Below are 25,356 nucleotides of genomic sequence, written 5' to 3'. Positions count from 1 at the left end.
ATTGTAAACATATCATTTGTGGCCATAACATGCTTATGTTTATTCCACAGAGGTTTGTGTTGTATCTGAAGGAACTGACCTGACAATGTATTATTTGACTCCATTGTCCACCCACTTGTAGTTCATGACCTTCACCAGTTTAAAGGGTCAATTCTGAAAAAAACTTAACAAATGTTATAGACATCCAATCTGGACTGATAGCAGTGTGTTTGATGGTCAGCTGTACAACATACCAACTCTAATTTTATTCCTCAATTCTTCCTCTAAACTGACACCAGATTTATGCTACAACCACTTGAAAAAAACCCACAAAAATCCTATTAACTGTTCCTGAAATTTCCCACAAACTCCCAAATTCCTTTCAGCTGTAAATGTGTGAGATTGCACTCACAAACAAAAAGTTGTTTTGCAGAACATTCCAAGAGTGCTCATCCTCCTGGCCTGTAAGCTGTGACCCTCTGTGAGATGGGATACCTCTACAAAGCTATTGGAATTTGTCTTAAAAGTCGCTCTGTTTGGTCTAAGGGTCTGATTTATGAGCCTAAAGATAACTCTAATTTATGGCCACAGTTGTAATGCAGGGACAGTCTTGGACAATAACTGCATCACCATTGCCCCTTAAGATTGGTTATTAATGGTTGAGCTTGACCTCAAATGATCTTTAAAATGACCCTAGTTAACAGGGTCCTTTGTACTTCAACTTGATTTTACCCCTGAGATGAAGAGAAGAGTTAATATGGTGGTATGAGTTTAATAGTTGGAAAAGATTTTCTGGTTATTATGTAAAATTTGTCTTATGAATTATTTGAAAATGCATCTTTCCCAGAACCAGTTAACATCCATCTGGTGTTAAATGATGGATAAGAAATATCTGCAAGTTAGCTTGTTTACATGTTTGCTGGTTGCTTATTTTACCAGTGTTTTGTTGTAATTTTCCCACTCATACAAAACTGACTCTGTGATGATCTAGGCAAGAAATGGACTAGTGGTTCTCCTTGCTAAAGTAGAAAGTCAAACACTGTAATATAGAGTTAGAGTTACACTTGGATTTTGTATCTAGGTTAAAACTCTATGAGTGTTTGATTCCTCAAGTATCAACTTTAAAAAAAAAATTAAAGTTGTAGTCTAGGAGGTTTTGTTTTTCGCCATCTCTGGAGAGTCAGGTCCCATTGTTTTTACCTTTACAATAGAAATGACTGATTTGTAACCCTTTCCCCGCCCCCTCCTTTTGTTTGTGTCTCCTTTCCTGGAATACTGTGATCCAAAGGTCTCGACTGGTTAGTCATAGAGGAACAAGTCACAAACAGTAAAATTATGATTTATTTCTTGATGGATATTCGTTTTCAAAATTCTGAAAAAGATCCTGCTAGGCTCAAAGCATCAGGCCTTCTATATTACATATGACAGTTGCTGTAACAAGGACATATACCATTATGGGCAAGTCGGAGATACAACATTCATGTCTGGATGTCATATCCAAAAAGGTCTCTCCATGGGCTACAAGGGTTTGTGATTATCCCAAAGCCAACAAGTGACTTTAGAGGGGTACTGTAATTCGCATTACAGAGATAAATATGCGCCGTGTGACATTCTGAGACTGAGTAGCTTTCGCATATGTAGCTAATTGGAAATCTATTGGAAATGATAATGAGTAAAGTTAAGAATTAATGAGAATAAAGGAATGTGTGAATCTCTTGCGAAGTCATTTAAAGCTGGGAGGCAGAAACTGAAGGTGTATTTCATTATGTTAAGTTTGTCTTGGACATTGCAGTGAGCTTGGTTTGTTTTCGGCATGGATGGCCTTAAGCCTCGGGGAAGAGAGAACAAATCCTGTGTTCCTACTCTAAACATACAGTATCTGTAAACTACTTTTCATGCTCGGTTACTGTCAGAGTGTGCCTTGCTTTGCATCCTCACACTTCCATCTATACCCTAACCGAAGCACCGAGACATCAAGAAAACACTTCTGTCGAATGATCTCGACACAAATAAACCAGCCAGACACTTTCTTTTTTAGAAATTTTAGAATATTTCGTTTTGGTCTACAAGCTATTTTGTGTCCACCCCTCCACAAATATCTATCATGTGTATTGTCATAGAAAGGCTGCAAGGAATTGTCTCTGGTAATGCGCTCCTCCCTCCCTATCCTTTCCTTTCCTTTCCTTCCCCGTCACTTCTCCTCCTCCCCACCCTTCCCTCCCCTCCCCTCCCCTCCCAGAGTTCCCCTTCGCTTGTGTCATATTCATAGGTACAGGGTTTTGCAGTATGTTTTCCCATCATATCACTAGGTATCTACTATTGCGTGATTGGAGATACTAAAAGTTTCTCAAAATTTCACAAATCATCACCTGATGTAATTCATAAAGTTTTCTAATCACAACCAAAGATATGATTATGACTATGAAATAATAGGCAGTATATACCTGTTAGAACGTTATCCTTTCCTTATCCTAACATCTTGCTTTCTTTGTTGTCTCTTCTCGTAAAAAAGAAAAAAAGAAAATGACTCATTAATTTTATGATGTGGGGACCCTTTTGTGGAGTGCAGCATCAATGCAGGTTATTGTACTAATCTGTAAGAATTGTTTAAGGAACGTCCCCAGAGATGACTTTTGTGAAAGTACAAGATAGATAACAAAACCCCTTTGTTTTAGTAAAGATACAGACTTTATTATTACCATAGAGTCTATGGTTTAAATTGATCATCAAAAGTAAGAAATGAGATATAAAAAATGATAGCATCTTTGAAAAGATGAATGATTGAAGGGTTTATGAACAACCACTATCTAGCGGACAATGAGAACTGTAGGCTGCGCTGAAACCAAAATATTGATAAAGATAGAAGAAAAGTGACATTAGTCGATGTTTAACATTAAAGAAGAATTCATCTTAATTATTAAAGAGAAAATGATTAGCAGCTGAATAGAAATGAAAACATTTTGTTGTTTTAGACTCAATCGTGTTTACAGTTTGAACAGAAACAAAAGTGAAATAAAAGTTGCGTTAGGAAAAAAAAACCTTCATATTTTCAGAGGCTAATTATGAATGACATGGCTGGCCTACTTAGTCTAGCATTTAGGTCATTATAGGTCTGTTCCTCAGAATGCTAGAGAAAAATAATCAATAGCAAAATTAGAAGAGGATACAGTAATTTAGTGACTTTAAATAATAGGTTTACAATGTAGAATCAGTTTGTCACAGACAAAATGGTACCAGATTATCCATCCTTGGACTCTCTGTAGACTACGCGAAATGACAAGAACGTTTTCTTTGGTGAGGTTTATAACACTAGTACCAGTTAGATCGGGACCGAGGAGCCAATTTCACCATCGATTTGGCCTTAAAGAAGTACAATATTGTATATTTGCAAGGTGAATTCTTGAAAAAAAAATTCTGAGAAATTAAGCTTTAATATGATAACTGCCATTGGGTGTTTCTCTTTGTTGAATAATCAAATCCTCGTTAACATCATTACATTTGGAAGGTCTGTTTCATTTATCATTTTATTTTTATCAAAGAGTGTTATCATCTCTCGATTAATTTTATATTGCAACATTACTGTATTGAATTTGAAGGTCTCTCCAATTGTTAAGAAATATGGATCTGTCAATGAAACATGTAGGACAGGCTAGTCCGTCGTCTCGTATGCATTTTCATATTTCTCGAACAATGACGTTTTACGTCTGCGTGACAAAGTTGCGGCAAACAATATCGACGAAATGCAAAAACTGCTACAAGGGTCGATGGCTTGGCCTCTAGAACTGCATCAAGCTTGTTTAGATATAGAAGTTGTAAAACTCAAATACCGCAAAAACAATAACCGGAACAATGTCTACGTAGCCTTCGGCAAGGTAAAAAGTCGAATGACTTTGGGTTAAACAAGATTGGTAGACATGTCCGATTCGCAGAACTGACCGAGTTACGTTAGAAATCCTACCCGGTCGTTTCCTGTGCCACTCGTCCATCGTCACTCGTTGGCTTTATAACAGTTTCCTCACTGAGGATGTTCTATTACTGGTGGGGCCTTCCGATATCCCTAGTAGTTTCCTGTATTCAGCTTAGATAATGTAAGACAATCTCTTTCTCTGTAATATGGGTAGGATGTACTGTGGTTGTTGATGACATTGTATCAAGGCTATATACCGTGCATACACTCTGGCTTGTCAGGTTATACCATTTGGTACACAAACTGTACCGTATACCAGCAACATAAAACATTTCTCATACACGCCTCACGAGAATCGGTTCCTCATAGAGCTTGTATTCGGACACGCCTAAGAGTACTCTGCACCGCTTCGGTACAGCTGTGGTAAGTACAATAGACATTGCAGATTTGTGTTGAATTAGTTTATTTACTTCGATCCTCGCTTACCTGTCTCCTCACAACCTTAGCACTAGGTTCTACAGTGTTGATTTTGTTTATACATGCCCATTATTATCCATCCGTGGTGATATGTCAGATCACGAGGCTGTGATTGACTTTGCGATCTATGATCTGTCTCCCCAAACAAGTAAGTTTTGGGGAATCTACGATCTGTATTGAAGACTGCAAAGGAAAAGCCACTAGGGAAATAATTATCAGGAAATAATCAGGAAAGTAATTATCAATCAGAGTATGGTTCTTTGTCTCTTTTGAATGTTTTATATTAAACCTATGGTTAATATTTCATTGTAAAAGAGAGATGTGTAGTTATGATAAAAAGAAGTGATTTTGTAACATATAATAATTTACTTCCATTCCAAAACTCGGCTGTGAACTTGGGGATGAGTATATTGGTTTAACACCACAAGAAGAAAATGTCCCATTGTTGAAGAGTTTGTGTTTTAATGTATACTGTTCTTGGAAAGCAATTCAGGGGTATGGCACCGTGGAACTATCACTACATTATTCTCTCCAAATAACATATTTGACATTCTCGTTGGCAAGTACGAATCAGTCAACCATTGTCAATGAATCATGTAGTTATTGTGAAAGAGTGTAGATGTGATGATGTATATGGTCTGTTTAGCATTATTTCTCACCACATTGGTACTTAATTTTAAAATTCTAATCGCCATAGTAACTAATGCAGTTTCATTCTTGCCTTAATATAGTTCAAACCTGGTAGTAACTCATTTGAATATTCTTCCCGCGTTCTAAATTTGTCAGATCCGATTAATAAGGCTCTATGCTCTTCACCTAATAAATATGTCTTCATTGCTTGACACAGACTTTGAGGCAGTTATCAGTGGTCGCACATGACTCGGAAAGTCCGAGCTTGAATTTCGTCTGTTTGAATACGGTCGGTCGATATCTTACCAAAACCTACTTGCATTACTCTAGATACCGGCAAATTTAAGAGCACGACTCCATTCAATTCTCAACCTTTCAGATCCAATATATATGCTTTATCATATAATTTTAATGGTAATGTAAGATATAATGATACTACAGACTATGGAGTACAGAAAGTGAAACTTATCTTTGAAGACTAGCTGGTTGATATTGTTAAGTTCCATTGCATGCTGAGAAATTTAATTCAGTATTCAGTATCAGTAGGCCAGGCATGTTCAGGTATACAAAGAGTCATTGTAAAAAAGTCAAAGTTATTGAACAGGAAATTGGAATTAAAGTTTTTATGAACACCAATTTTTATCAGACAACAAATAATAAATAAATTTGTGTTATTGGTTTGTTCATTTGTGTTTGTATGACATGGTTGCAAACACAGCCTGGTTGGCAGACCGGGTGGCAGATGTTGGTTTGCTTAGGTTTAGTGTGGTGGTGTACGGTATAGGCTCATGTCCCATAACTTTGTATGCTGTTTTTACACTGTACACATATTTTGCTGCATTGCCTGACACTGTACTGTAGTTGAGGTGTTCTTAAGTCAAATTGTTACCACTTTTTCAATCGCAATTTTAATTCACAAATCCTTAATGAAAATGGCCAAAATTGCAAGGAGAAACAATTGAACATCAATTTTGTATTTTGAGACGCTTTCGTGGATTATTCCACCCATTTAGAGGAATTATAGAGTAAACTTCAACGCATGCAGGGAGTAAGTCTGAACCATTATAAGTATCATTCTCTGTATTTCTGGTGGAATCTGGTCAAACCATCGATGAAATCACATAGCTGGAGGATAGAGCTAAACCAGTGGGTAACATAAGAGAGGTCTTCCTCACTACTATCCTTTAAAAGAACATTAATGCGCTTTACGGATCGCGAAATTTACCGTACACCATCATACCCAATTACCCATAACCCGATTCTAATGTACATTACTGATAGGGGTACTCATATTGAGTATGGGGTACTCATACAGGGGTACGTGGGTACTCATACCCTCATTCATTTTGCCAATTCCCAAATGGGTCATCTCCTTTATTTTGATTTGTTGCTAACTACAGGTATGCATGGTTTTGTACAACATACTCTATTGCCCTCTTTTGTGGGATATATCACTGCAGTCTACACCTGTTAGAAGCAGTCTTTCGTGTTTGAAAGGAAACGTGCATTTCCTTCTAGTAGCCTTCTTATTAGTTGGGTCATTTGGGAGAGTTTAGTTCTCCATCCCTAATTCGAAACTAGTTTTAACATACTGTACATATCGATGGTGTGAGATTTCGCTGCCTCTCCCCTTCCTCTCACCTTCCTCGGCCAATTTGGATTGGAAATTTCGCAATTTTTGTAAGTTCCTCCGTATTACTCATCACTGAGCTAATTATACGCAGCAGCCTTTTACTGTTTGTCAAGCATTTTCTGTGTTTCTTTTCTTATCGGGTGAGTCATTTCTTCTAGTATGGATTTGCCTCATTCTTGAGCTGAAGGGTTGAAAGTAGAGAGAGTTTGATCTGGCAGTGAAATTGACAATTATTAACGTCCCTGAAGCGAACCTATAAGATGCACGCTTGCTCTTGCGTGGACTGACGAGGGAAAGTGCGGCAGCCTGTAATGACTGGTCGTGCTTTAGATTGGTTATTTGTTTGAACTCCTTCTTCTTCTACTTCTTCTTTGCACAGAGCAAATAATTCAAAACATAGAAAACATTGCTATTTGCAAAGTTTGTATAATGGATGACAGCATTAGTGGAAAAGATGAATGCGTTTATTGGACATGTATGATTCAGTCACAGCTAACATTGATGAATAAACATGTGCTACACCGTGCTTGGTGAAATTGTCGACCAAACTGAAAAGTTGTCTCAGTCCCGTCTCGTTGGGTTTAAGGCTCAACATTGTTAATAGCTGAGTATAAAAGGCATTTCCATTACAATTGGAAAAATGTTATTCCATACTTATAACTGTAGTTATTTCTGAAAAGAGGAAAAGATATTAGACCTTTTGTTGGTAATATGTGATATTTTGAGCAGAGTGAGATAGTCTTGATCAAAGTAATATTGTAATTGAGAGATTTGAGGCAACAGTAATTTATAATAGTTTAAAGAACTATTAAAAATTAAGCAGACTGGTAATAACTTTGCTTCAACAAATTTGTCCACAGACAGTTATGTGAACATTTCTCTTATCACATTGAAACTAAAGTGAAACCTCATTGACTTGATTATCATAAGAAAGGAAACCAAGTATTTCACATTTGTATCGATTGATTAGAAGAAAGGAAACCAAGTATTTCCCTTTTGTATCGATTGATTAGAAGAAAATAAACCAAGTATTTCACTTTTGTATTTGATTGATTAAAGAAAAAAACAAAGTATTTCACTTAGAACTGTATTTGATTGATTAGAAGAAAGGAAATCAAGTATTTCACTTTTGTATTTGATTGATTAAAGAAAAAACCCAAGTATTTCACTTTTGCATTTGATTGATTTAGAAGAAAAGGAACCAAGTATTTCCATTTTAGTATTTGCTTGATTTAGAAGAAAATAAACCAAGTATTTCACTTTTGTATTTGATTGATTAGAAGAAAGGAAACCAAGTATTTCATTTTTGTATTTGATTGATTAAAGAAAAAAAAACAAGTATTTCACTTCTGTATTTGATTGATTAGAAGAAAGGAAACCAAGTATTTCATTTTTGCTTTGGTTCATGTTGGATACAGAATAGAAACCTGATCAGGTGGCTGAATGAATTGTCATTACAGTACAGTAGTTCCCATTAAGATTGTGTAGAGGACTAATATATAATTGAATTGTACTGTATGGGGGCAGTTGTATATTACATGCAGTGATTATTAAATGCATTGGTTTTACAGTTTTATAAGTACTTAATGTTCTCCATGTTAGGTTGATACTGCCGATACAATCATGCCCATTTTTTAATTCTTAAATTGATACATTTGCAGGTACTTACAAATTGTTTACTAACTAACTAAAGCAGAATTCTGTGAATAGAAATTGTCTTTTTTTGCAACTAGACTTTCAGTGTGCAAGTCATCCATAGTGGAGTTTTGTTAAATGCTGGTACAATGGAACACGGAATCCCCATCAACATCTCTAATTAAAATTTCTGAGAAGCAAGTCGAGACAAATGCATTGAAAAAAAAAAAGGCTTTATCAAATTTTACTCATACTCACTCAGTCTGAGAATTGAGGGTAAAATGTTGCAGTGATCTAAAGGGAGCTACAGTAGTAGCCATATGGTGATTGATACCCTACAGTACCATTCAGTTTGAATGTTTTCTGGATACTATAATCAGCCACAACGTATTGCATTCAGAGACTTTCGACATCATACAACAAGGTAATGTTTTTGAAATATATTCTGGCATACCAGAGCAACAAGGTAAAGGTATACAAAATTCATATTAATACATGATACCTTGTGAGGCTAAATTTCTCTTCAGACTAATTTTTTTTTTTTGGTCATGTTTAAGAATTTCTCTTCCTGTTCTTTTTCAGATAAATTACTGGCAGACCTAGAGTCGACGACAAACCAGTTTAAAACCGCTTACGATCAGACAGACCCTGCCGTTCAGAAGTCTCCTGCTCCGTACCACCCTCCTCCAGCCCCGCTCCAATCACCAGGATCGCCTGTGTATTCAGAAATTCCTAACGGAACTTTCTCACCATCTCCTCAGCAGCCTTCACGGGTTGGTGCTATTTTTATGGTTACATTGTCTTCTTGTACTGTTGTTATTGATGCAGCTTTCTGTATTTCTGCAATTAGAGTTATATCCCCCCTCCCCTTCCCCTCTATTGCCTGGCACCTCTCTACACCCCTTTCATGGATTTTATTATGGATTGAACATATGAATAAGTAATTAATTCTTCCTTTCAGATTCTATAAATTTCATTAGTCATCAATTATACCAAAAAAATATCCTCCATCCTCCTCCTCATTCCCCTCATCTCTCCAACTCTTTCCCTCCTAGATTTTATTATGGCTTGAACGTTGATGTGAGCCAGAATGAATTCATCCTTTGATATTCTACAATTTCATTAGTCATCAGAAGTACCAAAAAAAACCCTCCTCCATCCCCTCATCCATCTCCTCCCCCCCACCCCTCCATCCCTTTCCCTCCTAGTTTTTGTCATAGATTGAATGTTGATATTAGCAAGTTATGTATTTTTCCTTGCAGAATATTTAAGTTTCATTAGTCATCAGAATTACCAAACATACTCATGTAATATTGCTCAAAGGCCACAGGAATCCATAAACTGAAGACACATGAGGTTATCCATTGAGCGTTAACGGAGATTTCTTTCAATTTATGGAAATTATGTAAATCCGATTTTAATATCAAATTAACTATAATAAACAAGCTTGATCAAATCAGCTCAGAACGCTGATTTATAACAACACAACAAAAAACAACAACAATATACCAGAGTTTGGTTTAGAGGGTAAAATCTGCAACTGTCTTTAGTAGTATTCTGTCTGTTACAATATTTAGCAATGCATGGCTTCTCACATAGCTTAGCTGTCAGGGTTTGTGCTTTTAATGGTGTTTGGAGCTGGTCGTAGTTTATTCGTTTGTTGGATAAGATTGGCAATTTTTCGTCTTCCATCATTCACGGAAGAATCGGTAGACATATTGACCTTAAAGCTGCGGAGTGTTTTGAGGTTTGCCAACATCTGGCGGTATCCATGCCTGACTGTTAAAGGAATATAAAACATGCCTGGATATACAATCTGTATCTTTTGAAACTTTTTTCGCAACCAGACTTAACTCACACCAGAAGGCAAATAGTTTAGAGGTTCGGAACACGAAAAAAAAGTATATCAGATTCATATCTTAATGACACCAAATTTCCACAGTTTTGAGTAAAAAATCGATATTATATAACCCACTGATTGGTTCTATATTGCTATGGTTAGGACTAAATAGATCTATTCAGATCAATTGAGGCGTATCCAAATTATATGTGAATATTATATGACTTGAGGTAGGAATGGCAGAACAACAAACTACAGCTTTCAAAGCTTGTCATACATTTTATCAGCAATACTTTAAATAAGTTATTTATTTAGACATCACAATTTATAATGTCTGAAAGTAATGAATAATAAAGGTGACAGACCAACCATGTTATTGTCCTAGTTGATAGAGTTAACTGTCACGAACAACTTTCCCAATCAGCTAAAAATGAATCTTATTTCATATGGCAGATATCAGAGATTCACTGTTCTTTCAAAACACAATACTAAAGACTTGATGAAATCTAAATATAAATGTGACATCATTGAGCCATAAATGGGCCTCAATGTGTTATATTTTTTTCTTTATTTACAACCATACTTTTATTCTGTAATGGAGATGGGTTTTGGTTGATATGGGTGAATGTAATATATTGAAGCTCTTAAAATGACCTACTGATGGCACATTGATTTCAATTCACTGTTAGCATTCAAGCTTGAAAAGTGTCATTAAGAAAAAGAAAGAGAAAATAAGAAGTTTTCAGATCCTACAGTAGTGGTATTATAACATCACAGATTAACAAAATGACAGCTCACATATATATTTCTATTTATATATATATTTCTATTTGTATTTCTATATATATTTCTATTTGTATTTGTATTTTCATTTCTATATATATATATATATATAAAATATAATATATAAATATAATGTGGGAGCTGCCATTTTGTATATATATGCACACAACATTAATTGCAACATTAACTGTTGGTAACTTGGTTCCATGTATAATGGTGACACAGTACACATATTTGTTATTTGTACTTGTGTAATCTGTCCATGAATTAATATCTCTTGTAGTTTGATTATCATGCGAATGATAATTAACTTAATACATAAGGACTTTAGAATGTAGACAGAGAATGACGCACACTTTTCAACACCTGAAAGAAATAAGGTCAAAGTTGAAGTTAAATTGAGATGTGATCTTTACATTTCCTCCTTGGTTTGGCTTCCATCGTAATCTTCAATTAACCCACACAAACTGACCATTTTCCGCAAATAGCTTATCAAAATATCTAAATAAACATCCTGTCTTGACAGTGTAAATGACGAGACTTACCTTCCTTCACCTTGTTCTATATGTTGGCATATCGCCTGCATCAACCATCCTGTTTGGAGTGATACTGTTCTGTTGTTATTAAATGCTGCATATGTGCTATTGCACATACAAACACTGTAAGTTGTACACTAACTACACTAGGATACTGCAATTACCTCTGGAATAATCTGTTTGGTTTTGAATAAATATACAGAACAAGACAAAGGAAAATTATTTGTGAGGGGAATTCTATTAACTGAAAGAAAAGTAGAAGAAGAAATGTCTTTGAAAGTACAGTAATTACATGGTAAGTAAAGAATTTCTTTGAAAGTAAGTGTTGTTCTCAATTCACTGGCGTATGTAAAATAGGTACGGTACAATAGTTTGTGCTATGGGTCACTCACATGTGGTGGACAACATGCAGTTTGTTGTGATCTTTCAAAGCTAGTACAGGTGCTTCAGATTTTTGTCCTTTCTAAATGTTTACGTTCAATCTAAAATATTGAAACTGTCTTTGCTTGCAGTGTCAACACTTTTTGACATTCTACCTTGAGTAAAGAAAACCAAAACGAAAGAGAAAGATTAAAGTTTTCACATCGTTGCAATCACAGATTTACGAAAGAACAGCTCTCTAGACACCACCTCTTTTAAACTGCCATATATCTCTCTCAAAAGGATCAAGAATGTTTTCTTTGCTGTATTAGAAAGTTTGTGCTGTCATATAAGCTAAGATAGATAATTTTTAGGTTTGTGTCCCCCTTTACTTCAGAACTATTAAACTGTAACATTTTGTAAATACTTCAAAACCCATAAACCCTAGACGCACCATATAACAACAGTGCATCACCATGAACCAACCGTAAGCTGTACACCAAATACAGATAAACTTAAAGTACACTAAAACAATACTTATAAAGTAAATATCTCTTTGACTACCCATTTGTGGTTCAAACATAGATAGCCTCTATAATATCCAACCATACAAAAAATATTCTTCCCCGGATTACCTCTGGTTACAACATACTGGCACATTGCTGTTGCTAGGGGAGCATTTTATTTGTTAATCAATATTGTCTTGGATTACTACAGCAGGATATAGGAGGAAACTGGTTATGTTGGCCATGGAGAATCTTTTGTGATATTCTCTGCGTAGATGATAGACATATTCATACACAAAGATATTAATTTTCGCACCACTTCCGTCGGGGGAAGTCTGTGTGGGAAGACTAAGTGGGTAGATTAGTATGTATGTGGCTTTACTCCTGTTTGTTGGTAGGAGTAGAGCTGTACATAACAGTCTGAATATTACAAAGTTCATTTATGTTCGTGGGAAGAACTGTACAATTACCGAACTGGTGTGTCAGTGTGTGTTATAAATACTCCATCTTTCTGTAGAGAAATAATCTTTGGAAGGTAAGATATACTGCAGAAATTCTTTTTGTATAAAATACTTTGTTGTTTTCTTTTATACCATGAGTTAGGCAGTCTGTTTACATGTTTAATACAAGGAGAGTTGCTCCGTTTTGTCGGGTTATATTGTAATAGGTCATAAATCATTCCTTGATGGTTCCATTTCGGATGCCACACATATGTCGAAAACAGTTCTACAAATTTATGATTTGATATCTTGTTATTCTGTGAATTAAACTGTAACACTTTGATAATAATGGCTTTGGAATAAGTGGAAACATTTTTGGATCACTTTGTGACCTTTTCACCTTTTTTTCCTGCTTATTCTTCTTCGTTAGTACGTGAAACAGACTTACACCGTGCAACAGCATCAACAGAGCCAAGTTCCTGCGGAGCCGCTGTATAGCCAGCCTCATAAAACTTCATTCAACCAATCAGCACCAGCGTTCAATTCAAATACACCTCCACCAAAACCGGCCAGACCAAGGGTACTGAACCAACCCCAAGAACCAACATACGCTCAACCAATACGCTCAAAGCCTGCCAACTACCAACAGCAATCCCAACAACCCCAGCAACAGCAACAACAGCATACAGGGAACAAGATGGACAACCTGCATGAACTAGACAGTCTGCTCCAAGATCTGGAAGCAGCTCAATACCAGTTTACCAAAGGTATGTCTTCATTGGTAGGAGAGAGTATGAACCATTGGGGAAGGTGGGGGGGTGGGAAATATGGGGGGGTGTCTTTATTGGTAGGAGAGAGTACAAACCATTGTGAATGTGGTGGGGGGTGGGTTGGGAAAAATGGAGGCTGTCTTTATTGGTAGGAGAGAGAACAAACCATTGGGCAAGGTGGTGGGGGTGGGGAAATATGGAGGCTGTCTTTATTGGTAGGAGAGAGAACAAACCATTGGGCAAGGTGGTGGGAGGGGGGGGTTGGGAAATATGGGGGTGTCTTTATTGGTATGAAAGAGTACACACCATTGTCATTAAGGATGAGGGAAAAGTGGGGGGTTGAGGGGAGGGGGTAGCGAAATAGCTTGATACAAACAGAGCACAAGCCATTGCCATAGGGAATAAGGGAGGGAGGGAGGGAGGGAGTGGTAGGGACGGGAGAAAGGGATTGTTTTAAGTGGATATAGAGTATCAACACTGGTCGTGGGACTAGAGTGGAAGGGGGAGAGGGAGAAGGGGAGTTGTGAGGAACAAGATCAATGTAAACTAAAAACAAATTTGGTCAACTGGTAAAGATTTCCAGAGTATTTCTGTCTCCTGCGATTTGTATTTTTTCAATATTGAATTCAATATCTTCTCCGACACTGTCACTCTGTCAGCAATTACCTCAATTAAATATACGGTCTGTATTACATGCAGATGCAAGTGTCATTAGTTTGAAATTCTGTGTAAATCAAATTCGTTGAGTCCTTGTATTAGTTGCATTTACCCACCAGACTGATACCCCTTAGGGGCCTTGGAAAGTTTGTTTCTTTTAATCAGGAATTTATGGGGTTTAATGCCAAAGGTGACGAAGGTAAGGAATGTGTTTTCCCAAAATTGTTTATGAAACCATTGTTGCTTTCTGAATGATAACATAAATGTCAGCCTGAACCTATAGAATGGGATATAAATATATATATATATATATATATATATACATATATATATATATACCAGCAAGATATGTTGTGTGGTGGGATGCAATTGCTAGGTACATATTGTCTTTGCATTACAAGGATTGGATCCAAGGTCAGTTAAGCTGTCCTGTTTTTGGTATTTGGAGGGAGGGGGGGGGGGGAAGCAAACCCATCAAAGTGAACTTAATGATAAAAGTGCCTTATATTGACGAACAGTTTCACTTCAAGAGTAATTAAGGGAGATGTCATAACTATTCAACAACAATGCCTCATGGATGCAACCACCTTTTTTTTACATGGAGGGGACAGGGGAGGGGGCTGGCCTAGGTGTTTGTGGAGTCATCTTTGGGAAGGGGGGGTTGCCCTTCCCTTTGAGACAATTTTGATAAATGATGGTTGCTTTTTTAGATGCAAAATGTTGCTATATTTTTCAACATTTGAAACAAATGTTGAAGAATTATTGACTGTTTAGGTTGTACTGTCCATACCTGTTATATATATTCATGTATATATATATTCATGTACTAGGAAGTATTGTAATGTTCTGTGGGGGTTGTCGGGTGGGGGAGCTAAATCTCCCCAGCGCCCCCTGCAATGACTTTGACAACAGACAGCAGGTGAAAGTTCGACTGAATGTGTGGACTATAATTTTGAGAGACTGAATTTTAAATGATTGACGCATCATTATGGCAGAAACACAGTAGAGTTGATAAAAGTATCAGGTAGTAGGGTCCCTAACCTTAGCAGTCTTCACCGAAAATGTGAGATATGACATTGAATCAACCCAGATTACAACAAAATCTCATATCAAAGGTGAACTTCCTATTAACTATAACATAGAGATAGGAATAATATTTATGGTACTGTTTATACTTTAACAATCAATAGAAAGAAACTAATCATAACAAGCATTAGCACATAGAAGGGACCGCCCGCTGCTGTGAACCTGAAAGTAGCTTTTACAAGCTTTAACAGTTGTTTATTGCTGTACATATGTAAATGTGCTATAATTGAGTTTCATATGACATTAGGTCCTCCATTGGAAACAGTGTACATTCAGTGTTCGGATCAACTTTACAAGGATATTCTGTGTATTGTGTCGCTAATCTATTTATGAAAATGTAGGTATCTATTTCTCCTTTCATGGTTTTTTGTTTTTGCCTTGTTCCTAATTAGCTTCATTTTTTCCTTTTTGGTGGAGTTACAATGCATTAAAACATGAACTGAACATTCTCATCGTTTTAGATGTAGGCCTACGTTAAAGGAAATAACCATATATCAGTTTAGGAGTGTAGTTGCATCCTGTATATCTCAGTATTTAGATTCAGTGTGTACCTGGTGGCGCTGACGCTAACTAGCCGAGCTTTTCCACATTATTTCTTAGGATCATACTGAATCGTAACATTAACTTCTGTACAGTACATATCTGGCAGGTGCTATCTATGGAGGTCAGAGTGATCAAAATGAATTCTCGATTTGAGAACTTAATAGCAATATGTTAAGTCTATATTAACAAAGCAATTTTTTGGCAACTATTGGCTTTGCTGAGGAAGTGCTAGATCGGGTGTATTTCTTCTCTGAAAGTGATCATAAGCTAGCTAGATAATTCAAAGGGGCCTGGGAAACTCTTTCACTTCCTTATAAATAACATTGCATTTCGAAGTACCCTGTATGTAATTTAGCCAATAAATTATGCACTGAACAAGTGAGTTTTTTCCAAGACTGAATCTGCGTGTCCTGTAATTAGATCGTGAAATGGGATACACCTGGACGCAGATCTGCTGGGTATGTTTGCCAGAATCATATCATCCCTCGCACTGAATCTTGCCTCGAATAAGGAGGCAGCGAGCACCGTTTCAGGAATATTGCTGGTCCCTTTGTCTGTCTGTCTCTCTGTCTGTGTACAGCTGTTGTTGTTGTTATATGTAGAATGTCAAGCTGAACAAAATGGAGAATTGTTCATGTAAGACTTCCTCTTAAACTAATAACTTTCAGCAACATGCAGATGATTCGTTTGTGTTTTTAAATATTTTCTTTCGGTTACTGAAATTTATGTTTGTTGCTATGTGGACATCCTGCGTATGCCTGTAAAAGTCTGACAAGTGATGAAGTGATATCTGGGAATGAATCGTTGTAAATCATGTTCAAGTTTTGTTGACATCAGGGGTTTTTGCTTTGCTCAGTCTTTGTGTCGTGAAGGGATCAAAATGTGGTGAAATAAGTAACTTGTCAAAATTATGTTTTTGATGTTTTGATGTATTTTTTCTTTTCCAGCACCATCAGACGTCCCTCCTCCCAAGCCGGCTCAATTCCCTGCTCAGGGGTCATCTAGCAAAGTACCGCCTGCCGTCGCTCCTAAACCAAAAAGCCCTTCGAAGAGTAAACCAGTCCCATACCAGGCTACAGTTAGGTAAGTATCTCTAACATAAAGGACAATTCTTTTGCTAGAAGACTTAGCCTTTAGAGACAATGTTTTCCCAATTTGATTTTTTTTTTAAAATTTATAATATGGATGTTTATTTTTTTCTGATTATTTGAGATCTTTATTAGTTATTTTCCTTCAGAAGTGTAGAATAACAAATGAAATTGAAACTTGTACATCCAGTGTCATATTATATTATACAAATATACATTTGACAGGCCTGTACTAACTAACCAATTTGATTTTTTTTTTAAATTTATAATATGGATGTTTATTTTTTTCTGATTATTTGAGATCTTTATTAGTTATTTTCTTTCAGAAGTGTAGAATAACAAATGAAATTGAAACTTGTACATCCAGTGTCATATTATATTATACAAATATACATTTGACAGGCCTGTACTAACTAACCGCACCAGGGACCTGGGCTAAACATTCCATGTTCTGTTACTACTAAGACTGTACTACAGTAGTGGATTGCACTGACACTCCTTACAGTATGAGTCATACCTGGTTATAAATGTCTCTGGAAAATCATGTCAAGTGTGATAATTTTGATGATAGCAGTGGAATTGAGACAGATGGATTTATTAAACAGTATTAGCAGAGGTATATATCAAGCAGGGAACATATAATGTATATATGTGGTTAACATTGTTTGTATTAGATTACAGATAAGTACCTAATGATAGCTTCATTAGCAGTTTTTCATGAGAAGGAATTCCCCACCCCCCCTTCCTACTAAAAAAAAAAAGGAAAAAACTAAAGTGTAGTTCAGTCTTCAAGGGTTTTGCAGACCAGGGATTTTGACTGTAATCTAACAGAGTTTTGTGTCTTTTTTCGAGTTTAATAAAGGGAAACATTAACCGGAATTTGTGTTACAGATTTTCTTTGAGAAATCAACCAATTCTGTTCTAGTTGTTGAAGAATGAGAGATCATGACACTGGTTTAAGATGGGAAGGGAAGGGGGGGGGGGAGGTGGAGGGAGGCGGAGGTAGGAAGCATGATAGGAGTTACACCAATGCTAAATGTTGTTTGAATTTCATTAGTGTTGAAAATTATGGGGTGGCAAGGTCCACACACACACTACCATCCTGACATTGGGGGGTATAGGAAAGTATCCATAACATTTCACAACAGAACTGATTTCAAGAGCAACTTAAAATCATAGAAATATGAATGCACTAGAACATTTATGAGATTTAAGAATCTATCCGCTCCCCCCCCCCCCCTCCCCAAGAAAAAGATTTAATCAAACTCATGTCAGAAGGCTGCTTTAATGGTTGGTGTGCATGACACTGTATGCTTCATGCTACAGACATCTCTGGTATGTAGTAGTAGTAAGGTATTGCAGACTTTGCATGGTTTGCCAGTTACTCATAGGTGATAAATCATTTGATCTTTGACCCTCATAATCATGTAAGAATGCAGGGTAGGTAAACCTAGACAGCTCTTATTTTCTAATATTTAAGTGCATGGAATCAGGTGCCAGGGTGTATAACAAAGAATTGACAATGCCAGGTAATTCACAGTGTAATCAAAAAGGGTGAGATGAGGTGAATTTATCGTTTATAGAATTGGTCTGATTAAATCAGAAGTCCCCCAACCCCCCCCCCCCCAAAAGGTTTTGTGGGAGTCCAGAACAGTGGAAAAGGGAGGCCAAAACATATTTGTTCTACTTCTAAAAAACTGTTATTTTAGGGCGGTTTCCCAACATTCATGCCAATGCGAATTCTCCACTGCATTTGGTCTGTTGAATACTGAATACAACAACTCACATTTCAAGACCATTTAAAAAATAATTTCATTTTATAAGGGCCAATTTTTTTTGGTTAAAAACAGCAAAGAAAAAGTGAAAGAAAGGTTTTCATTGCATCATTGTTAAATTTAACTTTTCAAGAGAAAGTCGTTAGTAAGTATGAAATTGAGAGTGAAAAATGTTAAAATCTGTAGGCAGATACCAAATCCTCTGAATTAAATATTCTATATAGGCACTCATAACTTCGTCACAGAAACAGAAACTTGTGAACAATCGCACACAGTTTTTTTTTTTTCAACTGTTATTCCGCATTGGACTGTCACGATATTGATGTCGTCTTCCATCCTGTTGGACACAGAAACCTGTTTATTTTTGTGAATTTTACGTTACAAAATCTTGCTTTTCCAGTCGATTATATATCATTATTGAAGAGAAATCATCTAATGGACGTCAGCGATGCTTAAATTCAAAACGGCGAAACGATTGTGAGTTGATCGGAGTTGATAGGATCAAGCAGAATTTCTCTTGAAGCTCCGTTTCATAAATTTAAAGTGATTCATAGATATTAAGGAGTGTCTACATCGTGATGGATATATAATATTATCTATTTCTGGTAAAGCTTTCAGAGGCACCATCAAGATATTTTCCATATCAGAGGTACTGTACTTTTGTTTTTCCTTCTTTCTCCTTCTACAGCCAATCATCACAGCAAGTCAGCCAGGCCCCTGTCTCATCACAGCCACAAATCAACCAGCCCGCACCTCGTAGTGCATCTTCGGCCACAAGAGAGTTAGATGACCTGATGGCTTCTTTATCTGATTTCCAGGTCAGTATATTATAACCAAATTTCCAACCAACTGCATACATTATTCAAGTTCTAGTAGTCCCAAAAAATGTTTTTAACACAAAAAAATCTACGAAAGAGGGCACACATGCCTTAACATCTTCTGGGGGACCCTAAGGTTTGGATGTCTCTGCTTGGAAGTGTTTAGAATGCTTCTTTTACCTTTTAAAGCTACCTCTTGACTTTGGGATACCTTAGACACTTAACCTCATCTGCCTGGTGGATAACCTAGCACTGTCATCATGGTTACATGGTTTGCTTGTCAGATACTGTAGGGTCTATTCAGCGAGGCGAATGAGTCTCCCTACATAAAACTAGGAACTTGATGCTACGGCTGTTATATTTTCCTCCCCTTTCTACATACGCTTCACAGACTCTGGACAGAAGATCTAATTAGTAAACACACGTCTTATCTTAAACCTATATATTTCTACTACCGATCTGGTAGTAATTTTGAAAACCAATCAGAGCTCTCCTAAACTAGATACGACATGAATATTCAGATAGACTATTTGTTATGAAAAAAACTTCACTCAGTTCCCAGCGACATCGATATTACTGAGATTTTCTGTTCGGTTGGAATTGTCGACTCGGCTACAACCATAATCTTCAAGACGAAAGGTTCCTAATCCTGCCTCTCACTAAGTCCTAGATGATTGTATTATTAGGGAGTTGTTACGTACAAATCCCTTGTACAGAGCAGCATCTCAGCCCTGGTATACATTATGCGTAATTATACATGAACATTATGTACGTTATAAGTACAGAACATACAGCACGAATATATTAAACTTTTGGACCTACGACATTGTTTACGTTTTTGCAATGGAACTCACCATTCGTAGGTGAGCACAAGATATTTCTGTGAACTAATTTATCACAGGTGATTATTTTGACACCTTAATGTCTACTAAGCACAATTTCAGTATGCATGCTACCAGAAAGAGAGGTGATACTTTGATAAAACTGAGGAGTTGCTATGTGTCGTTCATAGAGAGTACTCGCCCCTTCATCATGCCATCAGTCCAGATAGCCATAACTTATAACATTTAGCCCTAACTTAGATAGCCCTAACTTAGATAGCCTTAGATAGCCCTAACTTATAACATATAGCCCTAACTTATATAGCCCTAACTTAGATAGCCTTAGATAGCCCTTACTTTTAAATTACATAGATACTTAAACTGGTCTAAGCTTGACAGAACTTGTATTGCCCTAGCTTCTGTCAATCTTTTTAGATCTATCAGAACCTTTGTACAAGGAAATACTGGAAGAATTTCTGTTTTCAGAAAAGTCTCATTTCCAAGTGGAATCAAGAGTGATGCATCGAGGAACTATTTTTACACAGGATATATCTGTTTGTGAGTGTGTGTGAGAGATTGGTGACCATATATAGGTCACAGCTTTCTGTGGTTGTCAGTGCTAACCAGGCTGTGGATCTTGTGATGATGTGATGATAAAGATTTAATTCCCCTGTGCTGGGATGAACTTTAAATCGGAATGTCCCAGGTAATGCAGACTCTTGAATGTTTATCGTGAAGAAGGATAGGCTGTCATATTTGGAGTGAGGGGTTTAATAATTAAATCTTAGCATACTTTAACTGTTTAACAAATGTCTTTTTATATCAGTTGTCTCTGCTCTTGAATCAAACGAACGACAGTACCATCGCTGGAGAGAGGGACGGGGAGAGAGAGAGAGGGTGATGGCAGGTTGGGGGGGGGCACAGATGGGAGTGTGTGTTGAGGGAATGGTAGTATAGGGTAGCGTTAGTATCCAGGAAGTGATCAAATGACTATGCATTGAAAACCTAATTCCTGCAGCCGTGTCTGATTCAAGTAAAGGAGAGAGCGTAATGTAGTTAAACCTGGAAAGTGACTCATTGTTTATCAGTTACGTTCCCAAATATAGGAATATAAAAAGTATAACAAGAAACACACAGTGATACTTGAAGAGAAAGATTGACAGCTTATGAAATTTAAGACTAATTATGAGCTTTGAGGAGGAGGAGAAAGTTGAAATTTGTTCAAACAGGAAACTAGCACCTAACATTTTGCTTATGCAGCATGACTAGTATTTCCTGACCATTCATGCTTCCTGACTACTATCCATTTGTTATTAATTACCCTGTTTATTTTATTTCCTGAATGGCCTATTTTAAGTGGTTAGCAACGTTACAGTCCTGTCTGTCTATAAACTTGCCTACATTCATACCGAAACTCATGTTTAATGAGTGAACTTTACACATTATCACATTTTGTATCTATGAATGGTGTTTTATCATTTCGCAATGACAATGTTTAGATTCTGTGTTAGCAACAAGGTTCTGCTCTTCATATATACATGTTTCAGGTTGGTAAGAGTTGTGACACTTTTGAATTGATGAAGTATTTCCTGGTCAATATAAATATGTAAGTTTGCAAAGCATATTAAAGCAGCATTTTGCGTTTGGTCGCCGTTTTCTACTTTATTGACATGTCCATCAAGTTTTTTACATATATCAATCACAAAACAGCAAACTAAGATATTAGCCCAGTTTTTCCCTCCCAACATTGTTATTTGGCGAGTAATTAAGGATATTTGCAGATAATGAGAAAAGTGTCCACGACAAATTCCACATTTAAAATTAATCGCATACAGCTCCCCCAAACCCACTAGTTTGAATTCAACCAATCAGAGATGCAGATTTATTTATGAGCCGTTGCTAGAAATAGATTCAAGACTTTGCGTTGGTACAACCAGGGAGTTGTTATGGAACTCCCTGGTACAACTGCCATATTAACTGTACACAAATCAAGCATAGTGTTGTATTAGGTATTGGTCAATGACGTTCGTAGTGTTTAAATATTCATATTATGGGCAAGGTTTATTGGGATCCCAACGGAAAATATCTTGGAGAAAATCAAAGTTGAAAGTTGCAAATTTTTCGACTTTTATGCCACCATTTGAAGTAAGATTTAAATAGATAAACTAGTTGTGTATGTCGTTATGGCATAGTGCCAGAGTCATTGAGGTTGAGAGAAATCATAGAAAAGGACGCAAAATGCTGCTTTAAGTACAATAAATAGTTTTTTGTTTTCGTTTCTTCACTTACCTGTCTTCTCACTACCTCAGCACTCGATCTACCGTGTCTAGAGTGAACTGGGTAACCTTTTATTCACTGTACTCCCGCTATGACGTAACGGTCACCTCCGGTCGATGCCCCCCCTCCTTCTCATTCTACCATCCAAAGTGTCTAGAGGTGGAAAAATTTATAGACTTTGTTTTATATTTCAGATCTATGTTTGTCAGTAGCCATCTGGACTTGGTTTGGTTTGAATTACAGAGTCGTATCCAAGGAATATGCAATGGTGCAATGCAATATCTGGGAGCGTACGAGAAAAATTGGTCGTCCGGGAGGTAGGAAGTGGGAGGGGGTGGGGGGTGGGGTGGTGAAGGGTGTCTCCTCTGCGGTTCTCTTCTTCTCTGTTTTGTTCGTTTGAAGATAGGCACGACTATGATTTTACATTTTCCTTGTTTTTCCCTTCCTTGCCGACAGTTATCATCATCATCACCACCCAAAGATTCGGAGCCACAATATGCTCAACCGATGAAAGGGTCTCAAGCTCCCCCACCTCCACAGCAGGTCAATATGAACGGACAGAACGCTGCCCCCAGTCAGAAACCAGATCAACCGTAAGTTAAAACTTCAAACATCCATCATCTTTAAAAATCTCCTCAGAGAAAATAAACAAAGCAGAGAAAATTTCTCAAGTTCTGTCCCGGTCATAATTTGAAACAAGAGTTTTAAACATGTCGCTCCATCTTCAGGTGAGGTCGAGATCACCATTCTATTTCTACGAGGAAGTGAAATGTCCCAAAGGTATCTAAGTCTTTTAGATCTTGGAGTGAGAAAAAAAGGAAGTTGGATTGATAAAATTATGACTATACCTAGAGCTGTTAATATGAATTATTGCTTAATTTGGATCGTGTAATGTTGTGTTGTGTAAATGTAGATTTATAATCGATGAAAATGAGTTGTTTGATGCAGCGTATCTTACATACTTTCCTACAACATCAGTATATATATATGTACTCTTACACGATATATGCTTTTACTTAACATGCACAAGATGACTAGACTGGAGGTGAATATATGCAGTGGCGTCGCCAGACATTTCAATCTTGGGGAACACAGTGTGGGGAGGCATATCACATAATTAGGGGGCCACAATGTTTATTGGTGAATGCTGTCCAGGGGGAGGGGTCTAAGGGAAGGGGTGTCTCCCTTAAATTAAGGGTCCTTAGATGCAATCTGGTGCTATATTTTGCAACTTGAAGTAAATTTATGTTTTTAATTGAGGCAGATAAAGTTTTTGTTTGAGTATTTATTTTTAACACTACAAATCCATTCTGAGGGTGCACACTTTTTCGGGGGAGGGCACTACCCCCCCCCCCCCTAGGCTACCCTTTGGCGATGTCACTGGATTTATGTCATATATCTCAGATTCCTCAAAACTGTGGGTAGCATCCATTGGAACTATTGGATGAAAATAATGCTAGATATGTTCATAGTTCATAAAATAGTCGTCATCAATTTGTGTAATGATGGTTACAGTCAGTACAGATGTCGCATATGATTGTAGATAACTGATAAATGTATTCTTGAGATTTCTGCTGGTACTAAAAAAAAAATGATCAGCTTGGCTGGCCAACACAAAAACACAGTAAGAAAATGATTGCTTCCCTTTGTCTGTAATCTATAAATGAGAAATATGAAACCCGCTTATTAAAATGTAAAATGATTTATTATGATAACGGCTGTCAGTTATGGTGTCTGCAATAACATATGTTCTGCCTATAGCATGTAATCAGTCTAATGTTACTTGCAATTGATAATGGCTATATATGCAGCTGGTTGGTAATTTTTTTGTCCACATTTTCAATTTGTCACGGTAGATGTGATATTGGGCTGTTTTCTCTGGTTGGGTGTCGGTGAATTTTGTGATATTCCTTAATACTGCAGTAAACATAGCAAAGCAGTTAAGATCCCCCATAGTCTCTCTATAGTTTTGTGTGAAGAAAATTAACAGAATTTTGGAGAAAACTATGAAAAAAGCATGACAAGAAGAAGCTTGAAAATCCCTCTCTGGAAGCTTAAATTTATTTCGAGTAGTCCGCCGCCAGATTAAAAAAAAATGTGAAAAGTTTCAATGTTCATAAATCGATTTAGCAAACCTCTTGGAATGGCATAAACTCACTCATTGCCCAGTGACGGTAACCTAAAAATATAATGGAAGGTGTATATTGTGAAATTAAGCTTGTGTGAATTTAATTGTGCAGCTGTTGACCTGGAATAGCTATTTTGTTTATTTCTCAGTAAACTCAGCTACTGTAACTCATTAATATGAAGTTTCAGTAAAGCCTCATTATGCATTCCATTATAAACAGGAACTAACCGATCCCTAACTCTACAAACTGTGTTTTGATAGTATTGTGAAGTACTGTTAATAATCACACAGTCATGTCGATATACTATTTTCACAAATACTTTTGCCCAATCGCTGAGATCGAGCGAATGAGAATTTGAAGCAAAAACAGGGTGTCCAGTCTTTGTTATTTGTCTTGGATTGATACGAAAACATTGATCGAATGCAATTGCGGGCAGATGTATTAATGAACCTTTCCATTCATTAACTGTACTGGTTCTATACTGGGCTATGTACTGTACTCAATCACTATGTCTAGAACCATACGTATAAATGTCCCCCTCTATATATCTCTATATATTCCCGTAGCAGATAGAGAACTGTTCCAGTCATTAATTGCTTCCCCTGCTCTGAGTATAGCAAAACGTGTTCACTATGTAAGCTCCATATTGTGGTCAAGACACTACAA

At 36.8% G+C, this 25,356-nt stretch overlaps 1 protein-coding gene across 4 annotated transcripts in view; it reads left to right on the top strand.

Moving 5' to 3' along the window:
• LOC139981044 (paxillin-like) overlaps positions 1-25,356 on the top strand; it is a 65,110-nt gene that overhangs the window by 29,446 nt on the left and 10,308 nt on the right. For 3 of the 4 annotated variants that reach the window (XM_071993158.1, XM_071993157.1, XM_071993160.1), the window contains exons 2-6: positions 8,844-9,034; positions 13,157-13,493; positions 16,730-16,865; positions 19,334-19,463; positions 23,018-23,154. In XM_071993158.1, the coding sequence (XP_071849259.1) occupies positions 8,844-9,034; positions 13,157-13,493; positions 16,730-16,865; positions 19,334-19,463; positions 23,018-23,154 (931 nt within the window). Of the gene's footprint in view, positions 1-8,843; positions 9,035-11,575; positions 11,716-13,156; positions 13,494-16,729; positions 16,866-19,333; positions 19,464-23,017; positions 23,155-25,356 lie in introns of those variants that run through there. The other variant, XM_071993159.1, reaches the window with a different exon arrangement.

This window comes from Apostichopus japonicus, chromosome 15, assembly GCF_037975245.1.
Source record: "Apostichopus japonicus isolate 1M-3 chromosome 15, ASM3797524v1, whole genome shotgun sequence".
NCBI classification, from domain to species: Eukaryota; Metazoa; Echinodermata; class Holothuroidea; order Aspidochirotida; family Stichopodidae; genus Apostichopus; species Apostichopus japonicus.
The sequence above is the reverse complement of the archived record's forward strand: the minus strand, read 5'-3'. Positions and strand labels throughout refer to the sequence as shown.